This window comes from Lepidochelys kempii, chromosome 16 (genome assembly GCF_965140285.1).
Source record: "Lepidochelys kempii isolate rLepKem1 chromosome 16, rLepKem1.hap1, whole genome shotgun sequence".
In the NCBI taxonomy this organism is placed as follows: domain Eukaryota; kingdom Metazoa; phylum Chordata; order Testudines; family Cheloniidae; genus Lepidochelys; species Lepidochelys kempii.
This window is the reverse complement of record NC_136395.1, coordinates 16,518,870-16,539,245: the sequence shown is the minus strand read 5'-3', so window position 1 is coordinate 16,539,245 and position 20,376 is coordinate 16,518,870. Positions and strand designations below refer to the sequence as shown.

The following is a 20,376-nucleotide window of genomic DNA, read 5'->3' as shown; positions in this document are numbered from 1 at the left end:
TTCTAACCCCCACTTTTCCAGATGTTTATAAAACTAGCTGTTACACTTGGGACTAAAATTTCAATTTCTACTTGGCCAAAGGTGACCTTTTTTTAAAAAAAAGTCAGTACAATTGTGATCAGCCCAATGAGTTATCAAAATTTGGTGTTTCCACAAAAACTCTGGCTCTTGGAACACAGAGCAATATACACCAAATGTTCTCTACAGAGCAAAAAGAAAAGGAGGACTTGTGGCACCTTAGAGACTAACAAATTTATTTGATGCATCCGATGAAGTGAGCTGTAGCCCACGAAAGCTTATGGTCAAATAAATGTGTTAACCTCGAAGGTGCCACAAGTACTCCTTTTCTTTTTGCGAATACAGACTAACACGGCTGCTACTCTGAAACCTCTACAGAGCAGTTTCTGTACAGTGCCCATTCCTTTCCCCAGCAACTATACTTGCCTGCAAATCCTCAACTTTCCTGCTACCCTTCCCTACTTCACAGCTAAATTCCCCTCTCTGTTTGATACTTATATGGCCCCCCATCACTGCAGTAGCTGAGCACCTCACAATCTTTAAGGTACTTATTCTCACAACACCCTTGTGAGATAGGGAAGTTCTATTATCCCCATTTTACAGATGACAAACTGAGAAACAGAGAGGCTAAATGACTTGTCCAGGGTTATGCAGGTAGAGCAGGGAATTGAACCCAGGTGTCCCAAGGCCTAGATTATGACCTTAGCCACTGGACCAGCCTTCCTCTCAACACACCCCCTCCCCACTGCCAAACCCACCTTCAAAGCTTCCCCAACAAGTGTGCCCCTTCCCTCTCATCTGCAAGATGCTCCCCAAACCTCCCCAGATGACACTTGACCTCTTGAAAAAGCCTCTATTCCCAATTCCTCAAATAAGTGCAATCACCCCATAGCAACTGTTAAATCCTCCCTTTCTCTTGCCCCAGCACCACCCTGTTATTTCTGTTCATCACCCTCCAAAACAACTGCCGCAGACAGCCCTGTAAAAGAAAACCCCAAATAACTCTGCAGAAAATCCAGCTGTGTTTTTTTTTTACCTGCCCAAATGTTGTGTAAAGAAACACAGGGATTTCTGCCACTGTCATTGCCAAGGCTTGGATGATGGACATTCCCTCCGTTCTCTGAAAGGCCATGTCTGAATGAGGCTCAGAATATCCACAGGAGTCAGTGTGGGGGAAGTTATGGGAACTTATGGGAACTGCTCAGAGAGTTCACAAAGAAATCCAACTTTGTTTCAAAATGTGCCTTGGGATTCCAGAATCAGTCTCCAACTGGGAATTTTCTCTCTGCAAGGAAGAGGAAAAAATATGGTAAATAGTAGCAAGAACAGTACAATCTCCTGTGATAAAGAAATTTCCGTACAATGCATCTGAAAGCATGTTACAATCCATTTAAAATAGCAAGACAACTATAATGGGATAAACCACAGAAAAGAGATATTCAGCTTATTCTTATAAACAGTGATGTCTGCCTCTCAAACAAAACAAGGATGAGAATTTCCAATCCAAGTAGCTCTGGAGCTTGCGACCCCAAAGATTTTTAGACTAGATCAATGCCCCAATCTACGAGGGATGAGGAAGTATGTTAGCTGAATGGCTTTTATAGTAGATCAGGGTCAATTGGTTTAAATACAGTTTTGCTGGCCAATGTGGACAGCAGCCAAGTCACTTTACAACCAGATTGAAACAAAACTGCTTTAGCTCAGGCACAGAACTAAGCTACAACAGGTTTGTTTATTTTTAATAGAATACAATTATAACACTTTTTGGCCATAGCCAGAGTGCCCAACCACCCGCCAGTTCAACCACAGCCACATTTAAGCTATGCTTAAGTACAGTTGTGGACAAACTAGCTGTGAACAAGCACTGTTCAGCCGGCATGTATCACCAAAATGTGTTAAATATTATAGCCTTGGTCTGTACCTTGACTAAAGCATGTTCTTTAAATCTGGTTATTCCATTGTTTGGCCCCGTTTCACTAACAAGCCAAACTTGTCATGTTTTAAACCAGTTCAGTAAAACAATTCCTAGCCCACAGTAACCAAGTCCAATGACCTAGACATAAGATCTTTGAGCCTCCAGGATGCAGCCAATCAGATTTGGAAGCTGAGTTATGCATAAGCATAGCTTTTAAATGCAGATGAAAGTGAGAAGTAGGAAGGGTCTAGAATACACAAGTCCAAACAGATAGAAATGTTTTCCATTGCAACAGAACAATTTTGTATTAAATACAAAATTTAGTCAATATATATATCGAGAAAACAACTTGAGAATTTGAATACATGCAGGACTTGAGTACATACATCTGCTAATCCATAGAGTGATGGGTTACAGCAATCCAGCCTGCAAGTTATCAAAGCGTGGATTGCCTTCTCTGCATTGCCTCAGACAGCACAAGCCAAAGCGCAGTGGTGTTACTCGGACTGTAAAAGGAAAATCTGTTTGGAACAGCAAAACGTGACCTTCAAATGGCAGAATTAGATATAAAAGAACACCAAAAATACTGATAGCAGCAATGAAAAATAATAACTGGATCACAACTGTAACAACTGCCTAAAGGGCAACAGCATGTAATGAGACCAAAGGCCAAAAACTGTCTTACTATTTTCAAACTTAAAAAAAGCATCTGATACCCAACTCTGGAGGCTGGTAACACAGACAACAGCAACACATATTGCTTCAATTATATCAGCAGAGAAAGCATAAGCAACAAAGTATAGGACAGTTATTTTCTTATGACATTCCAGTAGAGTCCTAGACAAAAGTTAACAAAGAATGCAGTATACCCTCCTGGGCTATAAGCTTAAGGCAATTAATATGCCTTTTGAGAAAATTAAGGATTTTAAAGGGTCAGGTCTTTTGGAATTACTTTGTTTTATGGTTTGATTTATTACTATTGTAATAATTTAAGGCGATTTAATTTCTCATGTCCATTATTGCGGGATGCTGGGTTCAATTACTTATAAAGCATAAATTTAAAACTGATGCAAACTATTTTCAGGGACACAGTAAGTCAGATACCGTACCCCAGAAACCCTTTCTGATATTGCCTGAGGTGCCCTAATACAAAGCTGAGCATGGGTCACCAACCTCCTTGGGTACTCTCTTACAAGCCATTAGGTAGATACTTCCCCAGCACAAACTCCCATAAACTCTAGAAGTGGGGGGCATCTCCTGCAGTGCTCTGTTATGAACCCCACTGTGGGAACCTAACCCTGCTGCTGCCCCCTCCTAACTTTCAGTGTTGCACAGACGCTGCTCCAAAGCTGCTCCTTTCTGGCTGCCTCCTTCTAGCCCCAGAATCAATTCCACGGTGCAGCATCCACCTCCCTGCCCTATGAAGGCACCCAGCTCCCCTAGCGTCTAACCCCGGCCTCCCCACCACGGCTGCAGCGGCACAAACCCCACCGAGGCCGGCGCAAATCGGCCACCTCCGTGGCGGCTCCATGCCAAACCCCAGCGCGGCACAGCCCCGTCCCCAGGGCGCACCGTCCCCAGCCCCCCCGGCCAGCCACCGATCCCCAGCGCAGCGAGCACGGCACGAACCCCCGGCCCCGCGCTGGGCAGCCCCCGGGCAGCTGTCCCGGGGGGCCGAGAGGTGCTGGGGGGCTGCGCCAACCCAGCCCGGGGCTGCTCGCCCCGCTGGTCCCTATTGCCCCTGGCCCCATCGAGTCCCCCCTACAGCAGAGAGACAGTAACCCTCCCCTCCGCGCGAATGGAAGAGTCCGCATCCCCCGGCACCCCGGGCGCTACCACCCCCAACAGGGGGAGCCCGCAGCCCTGGCTGAGCCGTTCTCACCCAGGCACATCCCATGGCTTCGGAAGGGCAGCGTCTCCTTCCCCTGCGCGCCGCAGCCTAGCCTGACAGCCACCAGGCGGAGGAACCCGTAGGAGGCCGCCCGCCGCCAGCCAATCAGAACAGCGTGCTGCTCCGGGGCGGACCAATCAGCTGGCTGCCCTGGCCAGGCAGCGGCGGCTGCGGAGTGTGCGGTTGAGCAGCAATGAGCAGTCTTCCCTGTGGGACTGCATACATAGTGTTGATTGACTGTGATTGGCAGGCTGAGAAGGAACGGGGAGGAGCTTCTCTTAAAAGGGCAGCGTCAGCTAGCGGCATCCTGAGGTTCCTTATTTACCCCAGAGCCCACACAGCCGCCCAATAGGACTCCGGCGCTGCGTCCATAGGCCTCGGCCTGGGCTTGCACGAAGCTGCCATGGCACACAGGACCACAGCGAGGCCGCCCTTCAGGGGGTGGCGTGCCGGGCACTTTCCCCTTTAAGAGGCAGCCGCGAGGATGCCAGAGGGCGTCGATGGGCCCTATAAAGGGGCGGGTGCGCCGAGGGCTGAGTCGGCTTCGTTCTAGTTTTCTCCACCGGCTGAGGCGTTGGAGCTGAGCGCCCGCGGCGGCGCGCGGGGAGATGGACTTCAACATGAAGAAGCTGGCCTCGGACGCGGGGGTCTTCTTCAGCCGGGCCGTGCAGGTGCGCGGAGGGGTGGCGGGGCTCCCTCCGGCTGCGCATCCCCGCGGGGCGGGCGGGGGGATCCTGAAGGGGCTGTTTCGGGGCTTTCAGCTCCCCCCCGAAAACACTCTGGCGACGCCTGGGGTTTCCCGCCCCCCTTCGCGGTCCGCCACCGCCGGCTCCGCAGTCGGGCGGCGGGTCCCCTCCTCCCTGGAAAGTGGCGTCTTCACTCCTGGGGCGTCCGGCTGGCCCGTGAGGGGCTGAAGGCGGAGAGAGCCCCCGCTGCTCTGTGTCGCCTCGGGCCTCCCCGCCTCTAGGAGCGGGTGGGGAGGGGTCCCCCCTTCCCCGGCTGCCTCCCTCCCTCCCCTGCTTGGCAGCCTGGTGCGGCGTAGCCCCCTGCGACTAGCTGCCTCGCCTCGGGCTACAGCAGGCAGACCTCTGGCTCGAACCCGTGTTGTGTGGGGGGCTGGCTCCCAAAGAGAGCGAGTGTGAGGCTGAATCTTTGGGGCGGGGGGGGTGTCTCTGGGGCACGGCTGCAGCGCACTCGGGGTGTGTGTCAAGTAGATTCTCTCCTTATCCTTATGCCCCAGGGCATCCTGCTCCTGAAGGGGACGTGAGCCCATTACGCTACTCTGTCCTGCCCCTGAAGCCTAGCCTGGGAGTATGTGGAAAAATGACAGTGGACTTCTCACTCCCCATGCCTGGCATGTAGAATGACCCGGCTCTTAGCAAGACCCATAACTAGAAATGCTGGGACAGGAGTGGGGGGAAGTAGGGGGACATAAAAACCAAGAGCCTCCTGTATAAGCATCCTGACTATGAACATTGTTCTCTAGTCCTATGGCTTCTCCATCTTAGTAGGCATCCTCAATTATGGTTAGGGTTTTTGTACGGGAGACTCTTCCTGTTAGCCTCCACTACAGACTAGCATATATAACATTTACTCTAAGACATTTTGGGGGTGTATCAAAGGGAAGTGACTCCTCCCTTGTGTCAGTGGGAGTATTGGAATGACTGAGAACACTTGTGGGGGAAGCTGCCTATGTGGTAGGCACTAGCATTCCAGTCTACACCTTTCTAGGTCAAGTGTGAACTAGACAAATCCTCTTCTACCCCTGAAGAAGGTGCCTCTCTGGTTTCCCTTGAATGCCAGAAAAAGAGGGCTAGGATTGTAATGAGAAATAGGGAGGGTAACCTCAGTTTAGCATTTCCAGTGACTGTTTATTGTAAAGCAGCTTTGAGTCCCTGCATGTGAGTGGTGGTCGGACTGTGGTGTCTGCTTCAAGCAGGCAAGAAGAATTTCCCCTGCCCCAGAGTAAGAGCAGCTTGAACAAAACTCCTAAAGGCTGGCACCCTCCTTTGTATGGTGGTGGGCCTCAGGTCATTGGAGAGGAAACTGATTAATGCTAGAGCATATGAGTGAGATTTGAGTTCCTATTCTTTTTTTCTACCACCAAATTGCTTGCTTAGTACTTCCTGCTAAGTTAGTCCACTCATCAGTTTGTTGCTGTTTTTCAAACTATTATCCCACCTCTGGTCTGTGTTCCATTCTGGAAATGGGGTACTCGGAACTCAGCATTGTTGCAGGTGCAGTTGCACCAAAGCCCTATATTGCTTGTATATAATCTTGAGATTCTTGCATGGAGGGCTGTATAGAAAGGCAAAGTAAGTGACAAATCGTGCAATGAAGAGACTAAAGTGCAGGTTATGATCAGAGAGAAACTGTTAACACCAGCTTTATCAGTGATTTGCTTGTATTCTATATCTGAATTGTAACTCCACTCTCTGAATAAGGTGTGTGTGTACACACACACACACAAAGAATACCAAGCTTTGGGTAATGTCTTGAATGGTGGTGAACAAACTGGGAGCGTTGAGAAGGAAGGGCTTAAGTAAACTACATCCCCTTTGGTAGCAGGGGGCAGCAGGCTGCTGCCTTGTTTGACAAGTTTAGTAAGCCAGAGTTCTATTGTCCATGCAGGTTTCAGAGTAGCAGCTGTGTTAGTCTGTATTTGCAAAAAGAAAAGGAGGAATTGTGGCACCTCATTAGACTAAAATTTAATTCAGTGCTCAAAGAGACTAACAAATTCATTTGAGCATTAAATAAATTTTAGTCTCTAAGGTGCCACAAGTCCTCCTTTTCTTATTGTCCATGCAGTAGCTGGAAATGTGCAAGGCACTTCACAAAGACTTTTTATCCCAGAGACCTCACATTTTAAACAGAGGTGGCTTGAAAAGGGGTGGCAGAGCAAGAGGGAGGAGGATGACTAACAGTAGCTTGAGTTGCTTTAGAGGTGCTGTAGTGCAATATTAGATCACAACTCTTAAGGAGAAGCTTTAGCTCTGCAATGATGGTCTTAACTGTGCCCGTACATGTGGTAAAATGGCTGTGTTTTGCCCCATGTTCTTGGAGAGCAGTTCTAAAGCAAAGCAAGGTTGTCTGAAGTAGAGATGTGATCCCTGCTCTTGGAGTCACGCTAGATCGGTCGTGATGTTAGATCATCTCTTGTACAAGAGGTCAAATAGCAGATGCCTGCAAGTACCCTGCTGGGAACTTGGGACAATGTCTGACTTCCCTTCCTACAGCTGTAGAAGGGCTGTGGCATGCAGTAATCCTGCTTGATCTGAGTGAGCACTGAATGCTGGGGTAACTGACTGAAACATGGCCCAGCTTTGGCAAACTAGGTTTACTGTTTGCTTTCTGGCATGTTTTCAGAGTGGTCCTTAGTTGAACAAAATCTGGTTCTATAAGGGTAGCCAGTTGCACAACCCCAGTCAGTGTAGTAGGTGGTAAGACTCCATGCTTCTTGAAAAAAGAAAAGGAGTACTTGTGGCACCTTAGAGACTAAACAATTTATTTGAGCATGAGTTTTCGTGAGCTACAGCTCACTTCATCGGATGCATGCTTCTTGACTAGCTTCAGCTCAATTTGAAGATTGTTCCTTCCCATGTCCTGGCTATAGCCTTCAAGAAAGGGTCTGTGGAACTTTCTGTTCAGTTTTTAAACTGGCTTAACAGGAACTGAAACGTAATTAAGACAGTTCTGATGTAGGACCTGGGCGCTCTCTATCACTTAACTTGGGGGGTTGGGTAGGTATGTTATACTTGTCTGTTGAAACAGGCGAATGCATGCAGTGGTGTAGTTATGTTGTACCCAGGATGTAAGACAAGGTTGGTGAAGTAATATCTTTTGTTGGTGAGAGATGAAGAGCTCTTTGTAAGCTCAAAATCTCATCAGGTCAACAGAAGAATGCAGGCTCCTCAAGAAGCTAGTTGATTGTAAACATGTCTATTATGGCAATGAGTCAGATGCAGTGAGAAGACAAATAGTTCAGGTACAGAATAAGGAGCAGATGGAAAGCTTAACGATCCTGTTCTCATGCAAATATCTTTGCAACATTTCTCCTTCCCTTTGTTACCAAGATATGGCATGTTTAGATTTGGAAGGCCTTCTAAAGATCATTTATCAAAGACTTGTACAGGGTGTAGGAAGGAGCCAGCCTAGGAATCAGCAGTTCTTCACATCAGTGATTTTCAGTGCGCAAAGAGGAGTTTATAAATCATTTCTCTTGGCTACTATGCCCACTTAATATATTGAATATGAATATTCACATTAATTACAGGCATAATTAAAAGAAACAAAGCAGCATAGGGCAATTGGTACCAGGGGAGTGACTCTGAGTTTTTGGTAGGTGGGAGAGGATAGGGTGTGTTGAATAGTGCTCATGAAAAACCCTCCCCCTAAAATGTACCAGTGAGATTAGTCCCATTTGAGTTGTGTCCAAGTAGAGCCCTGGTATTTGGATGAAAAAGCTAGTCACAGCATAGACTCCTACATCATGGTGCCAGACAGGCAGATATATACACCCACCAAGGGGTAAATGGTTGTGAGCAGAGGTAGCATGTGATTTTTTTTTTATTCCCCCCCCCCCCCCCCCCGATATCTTTGCTGTTTTGTTACGGTTGAGGGAGTGGAAGGGAGAGCAGGTCTGTAGCTGCCTTTCTTCAGCACAGCAAACTTCCTGGGGAAGGGACTCTGAGTTGGCTAGACTAGAACTCAGTTTTGTAAAGCACCTGGTGTTGCTTCCTGCTGCTCAAGGCATTTAACAAAATGTTTCTGGAAATGCAGTGGCTGGGAGGCAAATGGACTAGCCATTATGTACTCAGCTATCACTCATGTTACAGGCTGTCTGAGAGTGAACCACTAGCCAGACAGTGGAGCTTTAACTCCTGTTCCCATAGAATCTCCATCCCCAACTAGAATGTGGGAAAGGAACATTCCCCCTTAAGGGTGGATACCCCTTGGTTGTGTCCATAATGTAAAAACCATTCTTATCCGATCCTGCGTCAAATACAACCACACCATGCCCCCATCAAATTGTGTGTGGAGTCTTGTGCAAAAAGTCTGCCTCATGACATAGACAAAATTAGCTGAGCTCAACCAGAGCTGTGACCAACTTCTACTGAACTCTTATAGTGCTACAACAGGTTCCTGAACGCCATTGACCCCTGCACATAGGCAAAGTTGTTTGCTTTTTCCTCTGAAGCAAGGAGGGCTTGTAAATTTCCCAGTGTAGATGAAGCCATGGGCCCCAGATACTGCAGGTTCAAGCAGAGGTGGCTTCAGCAGTACTGAAGTTGTGCAGCATCTTGGCAGAAAAGGTAAATTTTACATGACAATTAGTCCCCTTCTTGGCATCTTGTTTTCTATCGCATCTTGGGTGAGTCTCTTCCTTCCTCATCTTCCCTATAAGGCAACATTGGGTGGGCCTCATTTGACTGTTATGCTATTGCCCTTTAGAAAGACAGAGCAGGAGGCAGCGACTAGATCTGAGTTTCAGCACAGCAGCTAGGGAGAGTGCCCTGGCCTTACCCTGGAATAGGAGGCTGAAGAAGACTAGTGGAAGGCTTGCAGGTGAAGGCAGTTGCTAGCAAATGGGGTTCCTTTCTTGAATGGCTCAGGAGCTCTCTGGCAGCTGCATTCCCTTGCTGTGAGGGAGTCCCTTATGTCCCTGCCTGCCTCCCCCATCTCATTAGCTTGACTGCACAGTCCAGAAAGGCTCCCTCCCTGCAGAGCTGAGCCCCACAGGTGTGATCTTACTCTGTTGGTGTGCAGACCAGTAAGCTGTGTTGGTTATGTAATAGGTAAAAGACTGCACTACAGTTTGACTAAGCTTTCAGTCTGAGAAACAATAAACCACTTAACACTGCAGCATAATCAACTGTTGCTCTGCTCCATAAATTGGGGGCGGGGGATAGACTGACTGGGAAAGGACTCCTCATGTAATGGGTCCAATGCACCAGGCGATCCAAAGTGTTTTGCCTATAACACATCTGTCGTCCTACCCCCCCCTTAAAATAAAATTTCTGAGCACACCAGTCCCATAACCTTGCTAGCAGTACTTATGGCTAAACTCTAGTGCTGACACAGTTCTGCTGTGGATGTTGGAGGGCCCTAACAGCGCAACACCTCCCAGTACTGCACTGGCCTCCCTGCATGAGGCCTGGTCCTGGCATGGAGTTGTACCACAGTCCATGCTGTGCTCCTGCACCACAATTGCCACCACCTGAGCTTCATGGACTATCCTGAGCTTTTCCTGCTCCAGAGACTGGATGCAGAGCACTGGGATTCTGGAGGACACTTTGGATGTGGGAGATGCTTTCTGGCACAGCTTGTTGTTGACAGTCTTCAGACAGTTCATTCTGTTAATTTTCCTTTGATCAGAATAACAGACATGCTGGTTCTCGGAGATGGTGAGGCCCTGGACTGATCTGTAAGTGGGCTCTGTTGCCATAGAAATGGGAATCTCAAATATTATTAAAAAGGGACTGTTCTGAACATCAAAGCAGACAAGTGGCTGGTGTTAGTCTCTCTGCCAGGGTAGCAAATGTGGATGTTTCTCTATTCTTATGCACAAATAGAACACACTTTAGGGTCTTCAGAGGTTTCTAGAAATAATTACTTGGGCAGATGTGCCTGGTTTTACTTTTTTTATATTCATGGAAACTGGTTATCTGTTAAAGTTCAAATAATGCATAATGTGCATCATTAACCCATAAACTCTGAGACACTAACCCTCAGTAGTACAACTAATACTAGCAGCCAGATGTGAGGCTCAGTTCTTTTTATTTTTCCTTTTTGAAAAGGGCATCCCCATTCCCAACATCAATGACATGGAGAAAGAAAGCATAGGAAGTACTTTCAATGGACAGTCTTTTAAGCAGGATCAAGTAGATCTTGTGTGGCTACTGTTTTTTGCAATTTGGTCAGCCTCTTATCTGTTTTGTTCGGACACAAATGGTCCTTCTGACAGTAACAAATATAGGCAATGTATACTCAATTAGACTTAAAAAATTGAAGGGGCATTTTAAAATGGATTTAACACTATACCAGCATCTGCAAGACTATCCTAGTGTGAATGGCTTTCATATCCTTTCAGCACAAGCACTTAATTTGGATCCCATTCTTCTGCTCTGACTCATGGTTGGCTAAGAAGGCTATGTATGAAGCTTGATGCAAACTGGGTTTAGGCCTCAGTTTGAGGGCATATTGTGAGCTGCAGTAGCATTTTTCAAAGTGGTGCTCCACAGAGGGAGTGCAGTGTGAAGGTTCTGTAATAGAACTGCCTAGGTTGGATGAAGCTTGCCTAGATTAGTTTCTTTAGGTGTCAAACTTCATTAAGCCTCTGTGGGTGGTCTCTGAAATAGCAGAGGTCACAGCAGCCAAGGGCTATTGGCTTCCACAATGCCACAGGCACTGTGTAAAGTCCACTGGTAGGACCTCCAAGATATAGCCTTGTCACATGTCTTCTACAAGCTACTGGCAAGTAGAACCACATTTTCAATTTCAGAGGCCTCTAAGCGGCTTGTTTTAAGGTGGGGAATATCACCTTAAACCTGATCTCAGTAAAAATTCAACACTAAAAGTAATCTAAATTTAAGATTCCTACATTGACTTTAACTCTGCCTTACATCTCAGTTCATCTTCCCCAGTCTCACATGGGCCTGCCCTCTTGAGTGTTGTACAGCAAGATGTTCTCAGAGCACCATGTTAAGGAGGAAAGGGCAGAAATCTTCTACAGATGCTTGGCAGTGTGGCTTTCCAAGGGATTGTAACTTCCTCAGCTAAAGCTGTAAATGTCAAGGCCTTGCATATGTCAGTGTATGACTAATGTGGTGCAGGTATAGCTCAGGGAGTAGGTGCCACTGACCCACCTTGGGAAGCTTTTAGACGCTAAATTACTTGACCAAAGAAAATGGTACATCCCATGTTTGACCACAGGTGATTGTCTTGCTACCTGAGCCATGAGGGCTGTGGACAGAACCTCTATCTCTAGGACATGGTCTAATACCTTACTCCTGAGCATCAAAAGGACTTCCTCCCATGCTGGAAGTATAGCATCTCCTCTGTCTCCCACAAGAATTGATGAGGATTCTAGCAAGCTGCAGTTCAGGTCCCCAGGGGTTTGATTGCTGTTCTAGCTGCTGTGCAGAGCCTGCTAGCCCCTCTTCCTAACCCCCATTGTTCATTCAGGCTTTCCCCAATTGAGGGGTCCCATCAACTGTCTCACTGTGCTTCTGTCTCCATAAGCACTAACAGTGCACAGATTATTCCTGCTGATCGCCCAAGCCTCCAAGAGGAAACCCAACCCCTCAATGAATTATTGAGGCCCTGGAATGCAGCATGACTCTTCTCTTCCCTGGTCGAGTGAGAGTAGCACTAAGTGGAAGACTGCACTGCATTATTCATTTACCATGTTGGCTTCCCTGCACAAAAACAGGCCCAGATACTTAAGTGGGTCAGAGGTGCATGAGCATCATCCTGGGGGACAGGAAAAGGAAAAATCTGGAATCAGCTGATCCTTATGTACCAATTGGCAATGTGCAGTGCATACAGACTCCCAGGAGGTAGTTGAATTATTTCAGGCCTGGGACCAATTCCTCTTACAATCAGGTTCCAGTAAATGGATATAGAAGGACCTAGCAGCTGGACTTCAGGAGTTGTGTGTTATCCCTAGACCTCACATCCTTAGGGAACAGTGCCAGGGCAGGGGGGAAAAGGCCTTCTGCTACATTGTAGATAATGTCTGCTGTTTTCTTCCCCACTGCTTTTGTGTAGCAGTCATAGGATACTGGCACAGCTGCTTCTAGATGCAGTTTATTCTGGGTCTTCTAGAAGTAGTCTCACATGGGAGACACTTTGGGTAGATACAGGCCCCAAAGCAAGGTTTAGATTTCTGGGGAAAGTGCAATTCTAAGGTGTTCAGAATCAAGTAAGTGAACTTACACCTTCCTCTATCCTCCTAGGAGATACACTAGTGTAGTGTATGTGCCAGCTCTGAATCTGGCCCCGTCAGTGTAATGGACTCTCAGCTGGTGTAACTTACATCCTGAGGGGCCTGAAGAGAAACATATGAGGTTTGGAGGGGGAAAATGGGACACAACTAGCAGAGCCAAGAATAGGCAAATTAAAGTAGCCACTTCTGCTGTATGTGAAGTACAGCCTCTTGGATGCCTTTTCATCCACTTAATGACAAATCATGCATTGCCTCTGAACTTGCTACTGTGTGTTGCAACACTCGGGGAAATCTGAAAGTTCACTTTTTTACATACACTTGAGTCACAGGGTCTGTCAGCTGCCCTTCTTCCTCCTTCTGTAGCAGGGGTTTGCAACAGTCATCCAGCACATGTGAGAAGGAAGACTGCAAGACAAAGCAATAGGCTGTTCAACTTTTTCTGCATGCATGAATTGAAGGACTTAGTGTTAAGACTCAGTAGCTATTGTGTGGTATGGGGCCATGAGCAGTCCATCTACCAATCTGTCAAATGGAGCAGACTGGGGAGGGAGAGAGATGTTTACTTAAGGAAGTAGCACCGGAGCTGTAAATGTGCAATGACACTTGGAGATGATGCCTTCCCTGTGGAAGTAATGGGTGAAGTCCCAAAGCACTGGAAAGCCTAGAGGAGGCAGTGCTAAAGGGAATGCAACAGCCATTCATCTGCAGGCTGTGTGAAGCCAGCTGTCTCTGGAAGAGGTCTGACTTTTCAGCAGGTGTGTAATCAACCTAAAAACCATAAATGGCTTCTGAGAGACCTCAATCAAACACACCAGCCCTCTTGGTGCAGATGCTTGGCAGGAGTTTCTAGACTGGGGAATAAGCAGAGACTGTTTTGGAAATGGAAATATGGCCCTTCCTACATAAAGCTGTTCACAGGTGTCATAAATATAAAAGGAAGGGTAAACCCCTTTAAAATCCCTCCTGGCCAGAGGAAAAATCCTCTCACCTGTAAAGGGTTAAGAAGCTAAAGGTAACCTCGCTGGCACCTGACCAAAATGACCAATGAGGAGACAAGATACTTTCAAAAGCTGAGAGGAGGGAGAGAAACAAAGGGTCTGTGTCTGTCTGTATGCTGCTTTTGCTGGGGATAGACCAGGAATGGAGTCTTAGAACTTTTAGTAAGTAATCTAGCTAGGTATGTGTTTATGATTTTTTTAAATGGCTGAGAAAAGAACTGTGCTAAATAGAATGACTATTCCTGTCTGTGTACCTTTTTTGTAACTTAAGGTTTTGCCTGGAGGGATTCTCTGTGTTTTGAATCTAATTACCCTGTAAGGTATCTACCATCCTGATTTTTACAGAGGTGATTCCTTTACTTCTATTAAGTCTTCTTGTAAGAAAACTGACTGCTTTTTCATTGTTCTCAGATCCAAGGGTTTGGATCTGAGAACAACCTATGCAAATTGGTGAGGATTTTTACCAAACCTTCCCCAGGATGTGGGGTGCAAGGGTTGGGAGGATTTTTGGGGGGAAAGACGTGTCCAAACTGTTTCCCAGTAAACCCAGTTAGTTTGGTGGTGGCAGTGGAGATCCAGGGTCAAAGGATAAAATTAATTTGTACCTTGGGAAAGTTTTAACCTAAGCTGGTAAAAGTAAGCTTAGGAGGTTTTCATGCAGGTCCCCACATCTGTACCCTAGAGTTCAGAGTGGGGGAGGAACCTTGACAACAGGTATCTGTAGCCCTTCTGGGAATGAGGGGGATTGAGACTCTTCATTCAGGTTCTTAAATTTGAGATAAGCAATTCTCCAGTTGGAAGGGAAGAGTGCCTCAGCAGGGGAGTGCCAAAGATTCCCCAGTGTTCTGATCTCTAAAAGCTCTAATAAATAAGGAGTGCTGATAGCCTAGCGCCAAATATTGGGGAAGCCCTAGTTTGCTGTTATGGTGACTCTGGCTAAGATGTAGCTAAGATTATTTAAATGCAGATAATATGGATTCTGCTATCAGCAGGAAAAATTCTTAGTCAACATGTGGAAGTGTGAATTCCTTTGTGCTTGAGACTGGGCATGGTGTAGCAGCTTTCCTGTTTAGCACCCGCTGCGAACCCCTGGGGCAGACCCCTGGGGCAGTCTGCCTTGTATGACTTGGCCCTTGTGCCAGTCACACTTTTTGTTCCCACCCCTTCCAGGCTTCTCCAGTTCAAAGTCCACAACAATACCCAAAGTTCCAGTCCCTTCAGCCTCACTTCCTGGGGTTTACCAAGATTCCCAAGTCTTCACCCAGGATCTTCAACAGAGACCACTCAAAGAAATCCCACCTCCAGTACTTCTAGTCCCATTCAACTCCCAGCACTTGATCAAACTTTGTCTTGGGCTCACTATGGCAGAACCCCATGCCTCCCACTGTCTTGGTACCTTCTGTCTCATCTCCCTATTCAACTGTCTTTCAGGCCTACTGCAGTGAGAATCATCATCTCCTGTAGTCTTTATCTCTTAGCTGCCCACACCCAGTGTTCCCTGCCTCTATCAGGACCTGGGGACCTCTGCTTTCCAGGCTTCCTTTCCAGGTTCCATACATGCCTTCCTTGTGTTTCTTGCTGAGGCTCAAGCTACTGCCTGCAAAATTCTGGCTTGCTTTTTACTTCAGAGCACTGCCTTCTGGTTAAGGCCCCTCCAGTCTGACTCCCAGCTTCAGGCTCTTCTCTTAGGCTAAAGAGACAGAAGCCTTAGAAGCAGCCGGCTACCTCACCTGGGTCTCCTCCCTGGCCTTCCTTCTCATGGTCCTGTGCTTCTATGATGAAGACCCAGCTCAGCTTGATCACCAGTTATGCCTAACACCCTTCCAGGTGCCACCCAGTGATCACTGTAATTGGGTCCAGGCTCCTGTTAACCTATGGCTAACTGGTATGGGGTTTATATGCCCCATCACACACAGTTTTGCCAGAGAAATAATGCAGAGATTTTTTGCTGCTTTTATGACTGCTTTCATTCATGAAAATCAGACATGATTTTAATGCAAAAAATCCTCCAGCTCAAGTATTACTTCCCACTTTCCTGTTTGCCTCTCAAAGGGGAGACAGCATGGTTCCATGGTTATGGCTCCAAACTGGGAGTTGGGACTAGAACACAGTCCACCCAGCTCTGCCACTGATCCCTATGTGGCTCTGGGCAAGTCACTTAATCTTTCTGTATCTAGTTCTCCCCCTCTGTAGTAATGCTTGCCCACGTTCATAAAGTACTTTGAGATCTGTGGATGAAAGAGCTGTGGAAGTGCTAGGTACTTAACTCTCAAACTCAGGTAATACAAAAATCCCCAAGAACCACTGTTGTGAGGGCTTAAAAGGCCAGCCACCTTGGATCACACAATTCAGTCTTAAAGCTTTGTAGCTATGATTGCTACAAATGACCTCCAAGATTTCTAGACCTGAAAGACTTCAACCTTGTCTAAACAGTACTAGCCTACCTTGGTAGGAGGCAATGCAAGTGATAGAGATGTGCTGAAACTGTCCCCATCCCTCAGATTCCCACCCCCACCCCCAGACTCTGTTCCTGTTGCTTTTCTGCCCATCCTGATTTGGAGGGGGTAGCTTAATTGTTCCACTGATCCAACAGATCTTGCAACACATGACAACTTCAGCAGATAGTTCTTTAAATCTAGCATGATCCAGACATAACAGGTCATTGTGTAAACAGCCCTGCTGTGGGTTTTAGGTATCTGGCCTCTAACATTTGCATGTGGCTGGTAACTGGATGCTAAAAGGTTTTTCTACCTGCATTTCCACATCACGTGCCAGTTCCACTTTGCTATTTATCACTTATTCTAGGCGGTGTACTGAAATGGCTCTAGCTGTGACAACATTCAGTATTTCTCCCTAACTCAGCAGAGTGGGACTTGCTCCAAAGACTCTCAGAACAAACCCTAACATCCCCTGTATATACTAGCATTCCTCTCTAGAGGGGCTATACAGCCCCATGTAGTACTATCCAGGAAGGGGTGGTGGAATAGGGAGGATCAGGCAGGACTTTTGTACTCAAAAGGTTCCATGTCCTTAATCTCATCCTGTGATTGTACCAGGTATTTGCAATGTTTCAAGAACATTAGCAGGTTCTGATAGCCTAGAAAGTGAATTAGAGGGCCAGCAACAGGGGTTCATACTTCTCAATAATCTGAAGTAGATATATGTAAAGCATTTCAAGTTTATGAAAGGATTAAAGGTCTCAAGGGAATGCAACCTCTATACCTTCTATAAACAGAGGATGGTCTCTTGAGCCATTCTCTATCATCCAGCTGTTTTATAGGCCTTTCTAGAGCTAATAAAAAACAGTTTCCATCAGTGCATGTTAAAATCCTGTAGACAGGCCTTTTGGGGGCTTGTTTGATCAAGTTGATATGCAGCTTTCTATCTGAATAAATGCAGGAGGAAATAGATGGGATTATTTGAGCAGGGCATTAAACTAATAGAACACTAGGCAAAATGTATGTGCCAAATCTGATGACAGTGAGTTATTACCTGGCTTCCTCTTTAGCCTGTAACACTTCTGTAGGCTCTTAAAACACTTCATGATGGTAGCTAATATTACCATTTATATAGGTAGCAAGAAGTGGGTAAAAATAAAAATGGAGGCAGAGCTGGGAATGGAATAGAGTAAGAAGTTGCTTACCTCTAGACTTGTATATTAAAAACTGGGGCTCATGTGTCCTCCAGGTGGGGATGGGGAGAGAATAGCTCAAGTGTACACCCTTGCTGTGTGAAAGGCATCACCAGTACAAAAGTCTGAGAACCCTTGCTCTAAGCTGAGAGTTCTCCCCGGGCCCCTGCCCTGAAGGGTTTATTAGCTGCCCAGAATGTCTGGGCAAAGGAGCTGGGGTGGGATGCTGCACTGAAGCAGCATGTGGCATATGGCAAGTGAGTTCCCTGGTCATAAAATTAGACAAACTATTCTGTGTAAGAAATAGTTCTTACAAACTATTCTGTGTACTGTTTCTCAGTAAGAAAGTTTCCACGTTTGGGAACGTTGGCTGGTAAACTCTGGAGATGAGACTCTCTCAACCTTCTCCCCCATGCTGAAAACTTAGTGTTTAACTCTGCAAGGCACTCAGTATTAGTGGGAGTTGAGGGAAGCCTGCATGTTGCAGAAGTGGGCCCTAAATTTGGAGCGCATTAATAATTCTGCATAAAGGAATGGGATATCTGTGGCACAAACTATCTAGTACTTCACATGTGAACTGTGAAACAGTCTGATTAGACTCTAGCCTCTAATTAATTTGGATTTTAATAACTTATTCCTAAAGGGAGGTAGGCTAGTCCTGAATGCAGGTCAGACCAGGTTCTGTTTTTAGCTCTTCCACAAGTCACTCAGCAATGGCAATGCTCTCTACCATGCTGACTGTACACAATGATACTTGCCCTCACCTGTAAGGTTCTTGGAGATCTACGGACAAAAAAAGCATTAGAATTGTAATGAGGAGGATTTTAATGGGCTCATTCCCTGAACATTCCTTTAGGGGAATGTCTAACCTGCTAGATGTGGCAAGTCTCACAAAACCTCTTCAAATGGCTTAGCTCCCTGGCTTCAGTGGAGCAGACCTAATGTCTTCTCCCTCTCCCCTGCTTCTGCAGTTCACAGAGGAGAAGCTGGGCCAGGCTGAGAAGACTGAACTAGATGCCCACTTTGAAAACCTTCTGGCCAAGGCAGACTGCACCAAGAACTGGACTGAGAAGATCTTGCATCAGACTGAGGTGTTGCTGCAGCCAAACCCTAGTAAGCACGGATTCTGTGGCAAGTTTGCACAGTGCTGGTGCTCTAACTGGCACAGCAGCAATGGAGTTAATAGAAATTCCCGACAGCTAGTTGATCTCTGCTGAATCAGATCTACCGGGGGAAATCTGAGAGTGGTGCTTGCAAAGACACAACCATCATCCCCAGGGATGGGCAGAAAGCTGGAGTATGTCAATATCTGGTTGGCATTCAGTAGCCTTAACCTGCCCAGTGGATTCTGAAGAGGGCAAGAAATGAGAACTGACCTCCCTCTTTCTCCCTGTACTCACACTTATGTCTCAAGCATGGTGACCTCCTATACTGGCTATTGTCATGTGAGGGCTCTGTGGGTGGGAGCATCTCCCTCTCCGCTCTCCCTAGTTGCTTTTGTGACAGCCTGGGGCACTCTCATTCCAGGTGTCAGAGTGGAAGAATTCCTTTATGAGAAACTAGACCGGAAGGTACCATCTCGTGTTACCAATGGGGAGCTGCTGGCCCAGTACATGGTGGAGGCAGCCAATGACTTTGGGCCAGGGACTCCATATGGTGAGTTACGTGGCATTGGCAAGTGGACAACATCTTATGTGCTTGGTTCAGTCCTTACAAATCTACTGGAGTTCCTAAAATTATTCTCTCCTCCCCACCCAGCCCAAAGATATATGAGACCTGATGCCTCCTGTTTTCCAATGCCAGTTAATGCTGGCAGGCTTCTGGGGAAAGCTTATGGTGTTACTGTGTACCATCTAATACACTCTTGTGTAAGCAAGAACCAAACTGGAATGTTGACATGCTGATAGGTTCTTGGTGATAAACTCTCAAATGAAAGAATTTTGGATACTACTCAGATGGAACACATTATACAATGTGGATAAGCTGGGTTTGCTGCACCACTTCAGATGGTGATTGTGCACAGCTGCTTTTATTTCTATATTGGGATGAAGCTCTTATCCACAGAAGCTCTTGCTTTGGCTTCAGTCTCTGTTCCCCCACCTAAACACAACTGGGTTCAAGTTGCTACGTCCGAGGTGCCACAGCAGTGGTATTGGGCAAGATCAGCTGCTAATGTTCTAGTGCCTTTATAGGCAATAAGAAAGGAGTGGCAGAATCCACAGGAAAAGCCAATGGTTCTAGAAATTCGCTTTTCAGAGTGACTACCTTGTAACTAAATGCATGTTCCAGCAGCTTTGCCATGCATATTACACAGGGCCAAAGGTATCTGAAGGGCTGTGATAATGCAAGTGAATCTGTTTGCTCCATTCACTTCCCTAATAGTGGTCATGTGACCCAAAGGGTTGCTTTCCCTATCCATAGTATTAAGAACTTGATCTCCAATCTGACTGACTCTATTGGGCCATTACCAGACTTCTGAATTGAAGAGAGGACCAGTAACTGGTTCAAGCCATGTCTAATTCTCCTTGGCTCCACTGAACAAACTAATTTTTTTTTCCTTCAGCCTTTGCTCTTTTCCTCCTTCTCCGTATAGTTATCTGGTCAACATTTGCTTTCTTGTTGCTCAGGGGCTAGGGAGCCAATTAACAGATGGGAAAATACAGACAAATTGGCACAAGTTCCCCTCCATAAGGTTTAATGCTGGGAGCAAAGTCTCTAAGTAAATCTACTCTCCTCTCTGGAGCCAGAGATCTCCATATGCTGGAAATGAGCTGCAGCTCCCTGGAGCAGCAGCATATTACAGGTGGTGTCTAAAGACCATCTTTAAGATGGCATTTAAAGTTGCAGTTAGTCCTACTTGCAATCTATTCTAATGGCTCAAATTTTATTATTGGCTCTCTCCCTCCAACCTACGCCCCCACCCCTTCACTTTCTAACTTGTGCTTTGAGTAATGTGTGTCTCCTCCTTAGTGCTGG

General features: G+C 46.5%; 2 protein-coding genes across 14 annotated transcripts in view; one reads left to right on the top strand and one right to left on the bottom strand.

Moving 5' to 3' along the window:
- The window catches only part of MIGA2 (mitoguardin 2), a 35,666-nt gene extending 31,776 nt beyond the window's left edge, over window positions 1-3,890 (bottom strand). For 4 of the 6 annotated variants that reach the window (XM_073314752.2, XM_073314745.2, XM_073314751.2 and 1 more), the window contains exons 1-3: window positions 3,816-3,885; window positions 2,320-2,454; window positions 1,055-1,303 (exon numbers count right to left, since the gene is read on the bottom strand). In XM_073314752.2, coding sequence (XP_073170853.1) covers window positions 1,055-1,150 — 96 coding nt within the window. In that variant the 5' untranslated portion in view covers window positions 1,151-1,303; window positions 2,320-2,454; window positions 3,816-3,885. Of the gene's footprint in view, window positions 1-1,054; window positions 1,304-2,319; window positions 2,455-3,815 lie in introns of all 6 variants that reach the window. The other 2 variants (XM_073314746.2, XM_073314749.2) reach the window with 2 other exon arrangements.
- A 268-nt stretch (window positions 3,891-4,158) lies between these two features.
- The window catches only part of SH3GLB2 (SH3 domain containing GRB2 like, endophilin B2), a 40,019-nt gene continuing 23,801 nt past the window's right edge, over window positions 4,159-20,376 (top strand). For 2 of the 8 annotated variants that reach the window (XM_073314227.2, XM_073314226.2), the window contains exons 1-3: window positions 4,162-4,495; window positions 18,372-18,513; window positions 18,928-19,056. In XM_073314227.2, coding sequence (XP_073170328.1) covers window positions 4,433-4,495; window positions 18,372-18,513; window positions 18,928-19,056 — 334 coding nt within the window. In that variant the 5' untranslated portion in view covers window positions 4,162-4,432. Of the gene's footprint in view, window positions 4,496-18,371; window positions 18,514-18,927; window positions 19,057-20,376 lie in introns of all 8 variants that reach the window. The other 6 variants (XM_078849043.1, XM_073314225.2, XM_073314228.1 and 3 more) reach the window with 4 other exon arrangements.